The sequence below is a fragment of the Mya arenaria genome, chromosome 5 (genome assembly GCF_026914265.1).
Source record: "Mya arenaria isolate MELC-2E11 chromosome 5, ASM2691426v1".
In the NCBI taxonomy this organism is placed as follows: domain Eukaryota; kingdom Metazoa; phylum Mollusca; class Bivalvia; order Myida; family Myidae; genus Mya; species Mya arenaria.
In genome coordinates this window covers 18,793,274-18,806,859 of record NC_069126.1, presented here as the reverse complement: position 1 = coordinate 18,806,859, position 13,586 = coordinate 18,793,274, and the positions used below count along the sequence as shown (strand labels likewise).

The 13,586-nt window shown below is 35.9% G+C and overlaps 1 protein-coding gene across 1 annotated transcript; it reads left to right on the top strand.

Moving 5' to 3' along the window:
- The first annotated feature begins 10,247 nt into the window (after window positions 1–10,247).
- On the top strand, window positions 10,248–13,266 carry LOC128235497 (uncharacterized). Its single transcript, XM_052950310.1, has 4 exons — window positions 10,248–10,281; window positions 11,168–11,551; window positions 11,681–11,875; window positions 12,854–13,266. Exons 1-4 carry the CDS (start codon window positions 10,248–10,250, stop codon window positions 13,264–13,266), a joined length of 1,026 nt encoding a protein of 341 aa, XP_052806270.1.
- Window positions 13,267–13,586: the final 320 nt, after the last annotated feature.

Genomic DNA, 13,586 nt, shown 5'->3' with positions numbered 1-13,586 from the left:
TTATACGACTTGTCGTCGAAACCGATGATAAAACTTGACAGAAATGTTTGTTTGGTGCTCCTTTACTCAAATTGCCCAAATCATTTCGGTCCACTGCACAACATGGCAGCCAGAGCTATTAAAGTAAAAAAAAAAATTAAATAACCTCTCCTCAAAAATTGATGATTGTATTTCTATGAAACTTGACGAAAATGTTCGTTAGGTGGTCTTTGCTTGAACCTTTTGGCCAGTGGAGCACAGGCACTGATGTGCCTCTTGTTATTTTTAATCAAAATAAAAATGAGGGGGGAGAGAGAGAGCCAGATTGGGACTTGAACCCACAACCCTTCAACACTTAATATTGGAATGCTTTACCATCTGAGCAAGCTTGCAGCACTGCTGAATCAGCTTTTCAAATTGTTTATCTTTTTTATCATAACTTTTTTTGTCATATTACTTATAATTTGTTATACGTAATGCATAAAGCTAATTTTACAGGGATTTTCATATTTTCTGAATCTAAATTGTATGGTTTAACTGTCAACACAGAGGTGCTATGTTATAAAACTGTGGGTCCTTTGTTACAGTTATGATGATTGAGGTATTGTGAAAACTGATCCTACCATAATTTTGTGGACTATCAGCACCTGCCACTCAAATTTCTGTGATAAATCAGCTTTCCCCTCCCTTTGTTATAATTTATTATGATATATCAAACTCATAAAATGGGAAACTGGAGAAATTGAATATGTATTATATATGCTAGTATATTATAGCTGTCATAATCTTTACTTACCTTTTTGAATGCCATTTTAAGTACTTTCATTTTTTTTTGTCTTATGTTTATGCAAAAGTGGAGGCAATGCATTAGAATTCCATGGAATGATATGAATTTCTTTAACAATTTTTACTCACATAACTTAATGCTTTTATGAATTGTCTATGTTATTGTTTGTAACTATTTCATGAAGCCTGCCGTCAAATAAATGGCCAAAAAGACATATAAATGAAGGTACTTTATTTGGATAATGGCTTACATGATTCTTATGTAGGGGTTTCAAATTCTTTTAAATGGCAATTTCATGGTTTGAATACTGATTTTAGATTTTGTTGAACACATTAAAAGTGATTTTAAATCAATTTTAGCTGATGCTATCATTTATCTTTTATCTCAGTCTTTTCAATGCGCAAATTATGTGTGCGGATTTGACACAAAAATTGAATTTCAGCTTTCTGTGCATGCTTTTGTTATGATACTCCCAAAATGGTAATGTTGTTAAGTTCACTGATCATAAAAAGGCGAAATTTAGTACAGATCAAATCTTCAGATAAACTGACAGACCGTTTTTTTTGGCAAAATGACTTGTTCAATAGGAGAGAGTCATTATTTTAATATCCAATGCTGGCGCAAGTTGAAGATGGGCGTAGCTAGTACTTTGGTTAGTTGATGCAGCTGTAAGAAAACAGCTGTCTTAATTCAAGTAAGGCTAAACATTTCCCATGTAAGCTAACTGTTTTGTTTTGTATCTGTGCTTTTTCCTAGCTCATACACTGCAAGTGGGGAACCATACAGCACTTGAGTCACTGTTGGCCTTAACTTAACTCAGGGCAGCACTAGTGTCCTTGTTAGGAGGTCACAATAATGGGTCTGGTCTCTTGGGACTTGGCCTCTTGGCTGAGAGTCAAACTTCAGTTTAACTCAAGTTGTTTCTCGGTTCACAGGCACTAGACATGGACCTTGTTGATCTGAACACAATTTGAGTGGAAGAGAATACAAATATCAACCCTGATCTGAGCTCATCCTTGGTGCAGTTTTGCTGAAACATTTTATTAATTCAGTCTGCATCATACTTCTCCTCTTAAAAAGAAACTTAGTATCTTTTTGCAAGCTACACCCCTGTTAGATACCTGGTGGTACTGGATATTTTGCAACTGCATTTTTTTTAATTTTGCAGGAGATAATTACTAGTTGTCTTATGCTTGCAGGTTGTGACCCTGGGGACAATAAGGTCAGGGGTCATTAGATGTCATTTCCAGCAGCTGTTTCCATGGTAACCAGGCATGCCCTTTCCACAAGATACTAATTTGTGTTTAATATGTGTAAAATTGATGAGTTCCCAAATCAGATGGCATTTGTCAGTACTCATGCCATATGCAAACTGATGCATTAAGATCAGCAGTGCAATCAAACTATTTTCTCCGTTTGTGAAGATTAACTGTATTTCATGCATAAAATGTAAAGTTGATGTTAGTTATCATGCATAAAATAGTAGGGTGCTGTGCATATTTAATCCTGCTGATTTGTAAATCATATACTACCAGTACATAGAATTTTTTCAAACGGTTCAACTGGGGCTATATTTGTACACGAAACGAATATCTGAGAAAGATGACTCAATATTTCATTATATAATTATATTAATATCCTAGATTTTGTGCCAGGCACATACATGGTGTCAAATGAAAGCTGTGACCATAATTTTAATGATCGATGATAGTTTTACTACATGGACATGTTGTCTGCTGACTTTACACCATGTAACGCCAGGTAACAAGTGAACTATGATTTATAGATGATCAACTAAAGCTTTACAATTTGCTATGGGGTAGCCAAGAATTAAAGTATTCTGTTACCCAAAATCTGCTACAGGGTTAAACAACATCGATAATAATCATCAGCCTATCATCGCTTGAATCTCATGAATATTAATGATGTGCCAAGCTTCTTAAGGGTTCTGATGCATCAGGCTCGAAAAGGTGCTACCTGATCTTTGACAGTTTTAAATCTATGTTGCCATACACAATATTCACAATGAATTTCACTGTTAACTTATTCACGCAAAGTCATCACTCATTGTACAAAAAGTACTGAATATTTCAATGGTCCTTTACCTTGTCTAAATAATGACCGAAACTTCAACCATACAATTTTGATATACCATTTCAGGTACTCTTGTTAGATGAAATTTGCACAGCATTGTAGAAGCACATACCAGACTGCAGAAACCTGTGCATCAGGCTGAAACTGAATCCTGTAAGTAGACAAAAGCTGGGCGCCCTTCTTTCAACAAATTGGTTAATCACTGGGCCCAAACTGCTGGAAAATTTATGGGGACTTAAAATGATGTTGATGTATTGTAGTTTTATTGCAACAAATTTTAAAGCAAGAATTAAGTCCATAAAACATATGACCCCCTGACATGCAAAGAAAGGTAATTTTTGCCAAGGTCAAATCTTGCACAGCTCAGTTTCAACATGAAAAAATTAGTTTTTATGTGATTGAATACATATTATGTATTGTACAATCTGGTTATTTCAGTGTGAATGCTGTAAAACATGCTGCTGTGTTCTAACTTGGAAAGCTCGGGAAGAGGTTGAAAATTTATATCACTCTTAAGTGAAATTTCGCTATTCTTGATACATGAATTCTTGTATCATCTCCAAAACTTATCTGTACTTGTCAAATACTTAAAAAAATAAAAACAACAAGAGTTACATCAATTTTGTGTTTCATCCAGTAAAGTAACAAACGCTAGTGTAGGTTGAAGGAGGTGCTATCAAGCTGTAGATATGGCTTATCAGCACAGCCTTTGATGTGTTTTATGTCTTCCAGATACTCCACTGTATGTTACAAGCCTTCTACTACATTGATTGAAGATTGCAGCTACTCATTTCTGTTAAGGAGAGGTGATGTATTTGGTAAATTGTATCTCTATATATATATTTTGTTTTATCAAATTTGAGATGAAGGTCTGTGCTTATTTTGCAAGAAATCAGAAGATAAAATGCATTTTATAAAATGAAAAATATTTCATACTCTTGATATTTTACAGTCTGATATTTTATATCTTTTGATGCTTTAGAGGCTGATGTGTTTGATTAAGTTACTTAATTTGCTTTCCTTTGGAATGATCAGAGCAATGGATTTTGACCGGAGATGACACTTGTTTTCAGATTATTTATGATATCATTAACTCCTGTTTTGGGAATTTAACAAGTTGAGGTATTGTTTTTTTCTTATTAAGTTTTTGTATTGTCATTGTCAATGGCTGCCAGACACTAATGTTTGTTGTCACTCATAAACAGTTTAAGACCTTGATACATTATCAAGAATCTTGGTACAGATGTTCCCTTGGACAATACCTGCATGTGATGCATTATCATGAATCTTGGTACACATTTTCCCTTGGACAATACCTGCATGTGATACATCATCATGATTCTTGGTACACATTTTCCCTTGGACAATACCTGCATGTGATGCATTATCATGAATCTTGGTACACATTTTCCCTTGGACAATACCTGCATGTGATACATCATCATGATTCTTGGTACACATGCTCCCTTGGACAATACCTGCATGTGATACATCATCATGAATCTTGGTACACATTTTCCCTTGGACAATACCTGCATGTGATGCATTATCATGAATCTTGGTACACATGTTCCCTTGGACAATACCTGCATGTGATACATCATCATGATTCTTGGTACACATGCTCCCTTGGACAATACCTGCATGTGATACATCATCATGAATCTTGGTACACATTTTCCCTTGGACAATACCTGCATGTGATGCATTATCATGAATCTTGGTACACATTTTCCCTTGGACAATACCTGCATGTGATACATCATCATGATTCTTGGTACACATGCTCCCTTGGACAATACCTGCATGTGATACATCATCATGATTCTTGGTACACATTTTCCCTTGGACAATACCTGCATGTGATGCATTATCATGAATCTTGGTACACATGTTCCCTTGGACAATACCTGCATGTGATACATCATCATGATTCTTGGTACACATGCTCCCTTGGACAATACCTGCATGTGATACATCATCATGAATCTTGGTACACATTTTCCCTTGGACAATACCTGCATGTGATACATCATCATGATTCTTGGTACACATGTTCCCTTGGACAATACCTGCATGTGATACATTATCATGAATCTTGGTACACATTTTCCCTTGGACAATACCTGCATGTGATACATCATCATGATTCTTGGTACACATGCTCCCTTGGACAATACCTGCATGTGATACATCATCATGATTCTTGGTACACATGCTCCCTTGGACAATACCTGCATGTGATACATTATCATGATTCTTGGTACACATGTTCCCTTGGACAATACCTGCATGTGATACATCATCATGATTCTTGGTACACATGCTCCCTTGGACAATACCTGCATGTGATACATTATCATGATTCTTGGTACACATGTTCCCTTGGACAATACTTGCATGTGATACATCATCATGATTCTTGGTACACATGCTCACTTGGACAATACCTGCATGTGATGCATTATCATGAATCTTGGTACACATGTTCCCTTGGACAATACCTGCATGTGATACATCATCATGATTCTTGGTACACATGTTCCCTTGGACAATACCTGCATGTGATACATCATCATGATTCTTGGTACACATGTTCCCTTGGACAATACCTGCATGTGATACATCATCATGATTCTTGGTACACATGCTCCCTTGGACAATACCTGCATGTGATACATCATCATGATTCTTGGTACACATGCTCCCTTGGACAATACCTGCATGTGATACATTATCATGATTCTTGGTACACATGTTCCCTTGGACAATACCTGCATGTGATACATCATCATGATTCTTGGTACACATGCTCACTTGGACGATACCTGCATGTGATACATTATCATGAATCTTGGTACACATGTTCCCTTGGACGATACCTGCATGTGATACATCATCGTGATTCTTGGTACACATGTTCCCTTGGACAATACCTGCATGTGATACATCATCATGATTCTTGGTACACATGTTCACTTGGACAATACCTGCATGTGATACATCATCATGATTCTTGGTACACATGTTCACTTGGACAATACCTGCATGTGATACATCATCATGAATCTTGGTACACATGTTCACTTGGACGATACCTTCATGTGATACATTATCATGAATTTTGGTACACATGTTCCCTTGGACGATACCTGCATGTGATACATCATCATGATTCTTGGTACACATGTTCACTTGGACAATACCTGCATGTGATACATCATCATGATTCTTGGTACACATGTTCACTTGGACAATACCTGCATGTGATACATCATCATGATTCTTGGTACACATGTTCACTTGGACAATACCTGCATGTGATACATCATCATGATTCTTGGTACACATGTTCCCTTGGACAATACCTGCATGTGATACATCATCATGATTCTTGGTACACATGTTCCCTTGGACAATACCTGCATGTGATACATTATCATGATTCTTGGTACACATGTTCCCTTGGACAATACCTGCATGTGATACATCATCATGATTCTTGGTACACATGTTCCCTTGGACAATACCTGCATGTGATACATCATCATGATTCTTGGTACACATGTTCACTTGGACAATACCTGCATGTGATACATCATCATGATTCTTGGTACTCAAGCTCACTTGGACAATACCTGCATGTGATACATTATCATGATTCTTGGTACTCAAGCTCACTTGGACAATACCTGCATGTGATACATCATCATGATTCTTGGTACTCAAGCTCACTTGGACAATACCTGCATGTGATACATTATCATGCATCTTGGTACACATGTTCCCTTGGGCAATTCCTGCATGTGATACATTATCATGAATCTTGGTACACATGTTCAACATTAGCATGAATCTTTGTACACATGTTCACTTGGACTAAACTTGCATGTGATACATTGTCGTGGATCTTGGTACTCATGTTCACTTGGAGGATACCTGCTTGTGATAAATTATTATGAATCTTGGCACACATGTTCACTTGGAAAATACCTGCATGTGAGACTTTTCATGAATCTTGGTACTCATGTTCACTTGTACAATACCTGCATGTGATACATTATTATGAATCTTGGTACTCGCGCTCACTTGGACAATACTTGTATGTGAAACATTTTCATGAATCTTGGTACTCATGTTCACTTGTACAATACCTGCATGTGATACATTATTACGAATCTTGGTACTCACGCTCACTTGGACAATACTTGTATGTGAAACATTATCATGAATCTTGGTACACATGTTCACCTGCACAGTTCCTGCATGTTTATCCTGTTTTATTACTTGGGTGCAAACATATATGTTATATAACAGTTATGCCCCTTGATGGACTGAGAATAGGACATAAAAGGACATCTCCTTATGGTGTGTTGGTTTAATATTGTAGTAACTGTCTTTAAAACAGTATTGTAGATTAATATCTTACAATATGATTAATTTAATACAAGTCTTGTCTTTATGCACAAAGGGAATGACACTCCATGAATATTGAATGTTTTAAACCATTAAAAATTCCCTGCCAGTTGGCCATTGGTTGATCCTAGATCATAGATAGTGGATTAAAGAATATGAAAATTGCCTTGTTAAATTATGTATCAGTAATAGTCAATACTATTCATGAAGGAAGCAACTCTCTATTTCACTACCATGCTAGGCCCTTATTGAGGATTGAAATCATATACATTTGGTTTAATTTTCTCCAATACTTTTTAGATGAATTGCAACATATTGCTTAATAATTATGTAGCTTTTGATTCAAAGTAAAAATTGTACCTTCAGTGTAGCATTGTTTCATTACCTATGCTGCCAATGCAGTATCATTAGATTAATTTTGAAAAAATATTAGATTTTGATTTGCAGAAATGTTGCCACAGAAAGGGCGTTTGATATGTAGAAATGTTGCCACAAATAATGCTATGGATTTGTAGAAATGTTGCCACAAATAATGTTATGGATTTGTAAAAATGTTGCCACAAATAATGTTAGTGATTTGTAGAAATGTTGCCACAAATAATGTTTTAGATTTGTAGAAATGTTGCCACAATTAATGCTATGGATTTGTAGAAATGTTGCCACAAATAATGTTATGGATTTGTAAAAAATGTTGCCACAAATAATGCTTTGGATTTGTAGAAATGTTGCCACAAATAATGTTATGGTTTGTACAAATGTTGCCACAAATAATGTTATGGATTTGTACAAATGTTGCCACAAATAATGTTTTGGATTTGTAGATATGTTGCCACATAAGTAGCTTTGTAAAATAGTTTTAGCTTAACAGAAACCTTACCACATACTGAACTGTGTTATAGAAATGTTGCCACATTATGTAGCTTTGTAAAAATGATACCACAAAAATCTATCTGTAGAAATATTATGCAGTTGAAGATGTAAAGACATCATACCACAAAGGTAGCTGTGGGTGTTTTATAATGTTAGAAACATTGTAGCTGTAGTTTTGTTGAAATATTGCCACATATACAGCTGAAGTTTTGCTGAAATGTTGCCACACATGTAGCTGTACATTTGTAGAAATGTTGCCATATATGCATCTGTGTATTTGTAGAAATGTTGCCATATATGCAGCTGTACATTTGTAGAAATATTGCCATATATGCAGCTGTACATTTGTAGAAATGTTGCCATATACGCAGCTGTATGTTTGAAGAAATATTGCCATATATGCAGCTGTATATTTGTAGAAATGTTGCGATACCAGAAGAACCTTGAATAGAAATATGTATGATTTAATGGGGGGCTTTATTAAAATCCTTTCTAATTCTTGTTAATTCCATGCAGCACATTTTAGACAAGTCTTTTACAGAGCTGCCATGCTTCTGTTTGTGTGTGTATTTATTTAGCTAATGTTCATAGTGATAAAAAAGAAGTAGCAGTACTTAAAAGAACTCGCTGTCACACTAAGCAAACACTGATAAGAGTAATTGAAGATGTAATAGTTTTATTTTAAAATCTGGGGTATAACATGAAAGCTCCTAATGATACTTGAATATAGCTCACATGTTGTTTTTTAAATATAAAATTTGCAGTCTTTTTACAGCCTTAAAGCTTGGTTATTGCTGTGTAATATTCTATTTTTTATATTGACCATAACACAACAATTTTACAGATATTTTATGAAACTTGATACACATCATATTTACACCTCAACTTCCATTCCTTAAGTGAACTGCCTTTCGGCAATTGCGTTCATCAATCGATGAACGCAACATCTTCGGATATGTTCGGATCGTAATTCATTGCATAACAATATACATGAAAGCTATTGATCTTGTTATTGGTTGTATTGTGTCTGCAGGTCCCGTAAAATATAGATCAACATTTTTAAAAGTGTTAGTTTATTATATTTTAAATATATTGATACCAGAAGTGTTTCAATTTTACGTTTTAAAGTGATTTCAAGTGGTTGATCTTTTCCCGCGTTATTGTGATGTCATTTGAAAAAAATGTTTCCGGTTATAGTCGGGTCGTTCTATTTACAGAATGGGTAAGAACGGATTACTGAAAGGTTTTCTTAAATGAAATGAAGTATTTTTTTAACAATTCTTGAATGAAATAATGAACTATTGGTGTAAATATAAGGAATGAATTGCAGACTCCACACACATTGACCAACCCAATTGCGTTCATACCCGATAATGACATCAACCCCGCAATTCATTCCTTAATTGACTATCGAAATACAGTATTAGGCATTGCAGGATAAGAGAACTGTCACTCTGGCTTAAATATCTTTGGAGTAATGCCCCTTGATTCTGTGACTCTGGCTTAAATGCTTAGGAGAAATGCCTTTGATTCAGTAATGGCTTAAAGATCTAGGAGTGATGCCCTTTGATTATGTGACTCTACTTAAATATCTTAGGAGTAAGGTCCCTTGTTTATGTGACTATGGCTTAGATATATTAGGAGTAATGCCCCATGCTTATGTCAACTCTGACTTTTATCTTTTATATATTATGAGTAATGCTCCTTACTCTTGCATAAAAAGGTTAGGAGTTATGCCCCTTGATTCTGTTACTCAGGCTTTAATATCATATGACTAATGCCCCTAGATATCGTCAAAGTAAGAATGCCTTCAGATATAACAGAGATGCTTTGCAGACCTCTTGTTATAGATATGTACAGAAGCAACATTCATTGTCAGCATTGTTGATGCATTGTTTCAACTGTTATACTGGATCAAATGTTTCATCCTTTGTGCAATGTCTTGATTTATGTGTCTGTGGGTGATGATAACAGCAGCAAAACCACTAAAAAATTGATAGGGAATTCATGCAGGGATAGATATGTTAAGGCTGGCTTTTCTTGAATTATATAGTTTTTAGATACACACCAGTGAAAATATTCTTCATTAAAACAGATTAGAATGGCATTAACAGCTTTGTTAGCTGAGGAAGAATGTTTGTACCAGTCTGCTGAAATATTTTAACCAGTCAGAATCGACCCCAACAGGGACAGATGACCCTTAGACCTCATACACAGTAGCCTATGGTGATATATTGGTCCATATCTATTAGTGGGTACTAATTATGTCCAGTAGTTTTGACTTTGATTAATTTATATCAATGATTTGTTGAAATTTGAACCAAGTCAGAAAATGATTACCCTCTATAATGTGATGTTATCAGAGGAGGTTTATCAGATGGACATGACATTAAAATGGTCATCAGCTGCAAATTGTGGTCATGATGGGGGATGGATAGAAAATGCCAAATATTTGATAGACTCCCTTCTGTATTTGTTGACAGAAGAATTTATTTGCCATTTTTACAATTAATTCAGTGGCATCAGGTGGGAGTTTATCTTGATTAAGGTTTTAATGAAAATTTAAATATGAATATTGGTTATCACCATAAATTTCATAACACGTTTGAAAGAAACGTGTTTATGATATCGAAGCCTTTTGTGTAATATTGACATATGAAACCTGTTATTTGTAGTCCTAAATGATGATGAGAAAAAAATGATTGTTACATTGAAATGAGACATGAATTTAATTAATTTCAGAGCTTATCGCCGCGTTTAACGATGATGTCGATGACCTGCTCTAGTAACATCATGGATGGGGCTAACGCCCATTAGAGTACAATATACTACTCATAAAAGATTATTTTGAGAATTATCTATAGGCCTTTAGACAACAGTTGACTTAAAACAACAGTTGACAGTATAGTCCTTGAGACAACGGTTGACAGTATAGTCCTTGAGACAACGGTTGACAGTATAGTCCTTGAGACAACAGTTGACAGTATAGGCCTTTAGACAACAGTTGACTTAAAACAACAGTTGACAGTATAGTCCTTGAGACAACGGTTGACAGTATAGTCCTTGAGATAACAGTTGACAGTATAGTCCTTGAGACAACAGTTGACAGTATAGTCCTTGAGACAACGGTTGACAGTATAGTCCTTGAGATAACAGTTGACAGTATAGTCCTTGAGACAACAGTTGACAGTATAGTCCTTGAGACAACGGTTGACAGTATAGTCCTTGAGACAACAGTTGACAGTATAGTCCTTGAGACAACGGTTGACAGTATAGTCCTTGAGACAACAGTTGACAGTATAGTCCTTGAGACAACGGTTGACAGTATAGTCCTTGAGACAACAGTTGACAGTATAGTCCTTGAGACAACGGTTGACAGTATAGTCCTTGAGACAACGGTTGACGGTATAGTCCTTGAGACAACGGTTGACAGTATAGTCCTTTAGACAACGGTTGACAGTATAGTCCTTGAGACAACGGTTGACAGTATAGTCCTTGAGATAACAGTTGACAGTATAGTCCTTGAGATAACAGTTGACAGTATAGTCCTTGAGATAACAGTTGACAGTATAGTTCTTGAGACAACAGTTGACAGTATAGTCCTTGAGATAACAGTTGACAGTATAGTCCTTGAGACAACAGTTGACAGTATAGTCCTTGAGACAACAGTTGACAGTATAGTCCTTGAGACAACGGTTGACAGTATAGTCCTTGAGACAACAGTTGACAGTATAGTCCTTTAGACAACAGTTGACAGTAAAGTCCTTTAGACAACAGTTGACAGTATAGTCCTTGAGACAATGGTTGACAGTAAAGTCCTTTAGATAACATTTGACAGTATAGTCCTCTAAACAACAGTTGACAGTAAAGTCCTTTAGACAACAGTTGACAGTATAGTCCTTGAGACAATGGTTGACAGTAAAGTCCTTTAGATAACATTTGACAGTATAGTCCTCTAAACAACAGTTGACAGTAAAGTCCTTTAAACAACAGTTGACAGTATAGTCCTTGAGACAACGGTTGACAGTATAGTTCTCCAGACAACAGTTGACAGTAAAGTTCTCTAGACAACGGTTGACAGTATATTCCTTTAGACAACAGTTGACAGTAAAGTCCTTTAGATAACATTTGACAGTATAGTCCTCTAAACAACAGTTGACAGTAAAGTCCTTTAGACAACAGTTGACAGTATAGTCCTTTAGACAACAGTTGACAGTAAAGTCCTCTAAACAACAGTTGACAGTAAAGTCCTTTAGACAACAGTTGACAGTATAGTCCTTTAGACAACATTTGACAGTGTAGTCCTCTAAACAACAGTTGACAGTAAAGTCCTTTAGACAACAGTTGACAGTATAGTCCTTTAGACAACAGTTGACAGTATAGTCCTTTAGATAACAGTTGACAGTAAAGTCCTTTAGACAACAGTTGACAGTACAGTCCTTGAGATAACAGTTGACAGTAAAGTCCTTTAGACAACGGTTGACAGTATAGTCCTTTAGACAACAGTTGACAGTATAGTCCTTGAGACAACAGTTGACAGTATAGTCCTTGAGACAACAGTTGACAGTATAGTCCTTTAGACAACAGTTGACAGTATAGTCCTTGAGACAACAGTTGACAGTATAGTCATTTAGACAACAGTTGACAGTATAGTCCTTGAGACAACGGTTGACAGTATAGTCCTTTAGACAACGGTTGACAGTATAGTCCTTGAGATAACAGTTGACAGTATAGTCCTTGAGATAACAGTTGACAGTATAGTCCTTGAGACAACAGTTGACAGTATAGTCCTTGAGATAACAGTTGACAGTATAGTCCTTGAGATAACAGTTGACAGTAAAGTTCTCCAGACAACAGTTGACAGTATAGTCCTTGAGATAACAGTTGACAGTATAGTCCTTGAGATAACAGTTGACAGTAAAGTCCTTGAGACAACAGTTGACAGTATAGTCCTTGAGATAACAGTTGACAGTATAGTCCTTGAGACAACAGTTGACAGTATAGTCCTTGAGACAACGGTTGACAGTATAGTCCTTGAGATAACAGTTGACAGTATAGTCCTTGAGACAACAGTTGACAGTATAGTCCTTGAGACAACGGTTGACGGTATAGTCCTTTAGACAACAGTTGACAGTAAAAGTCCTTGAGATAGCAGTTGACAGTAAAGGTCTTTAGACAACAGTTGACAGTAAAGGTCTTTAGACAACAGTTGACAGTAAAGGTCTTTAGACAACAGTTGACAGTAAAAGTCCTTGAGATAACAGTTGACAGTAAAGGTCTTTAAACAACAGTTGACAGTAAAGGTCTTTAGACAACAGTTGGCAGTAAAAGTCCTTGAGATAACAGTTGACAGTAAAGGTCTTTAGACAACAGTTGACAGTAAAGGTCTTTAGACAACAGTTGACAGTAAAGGTCTTTAGACAACAGTTGACAGTAAAAG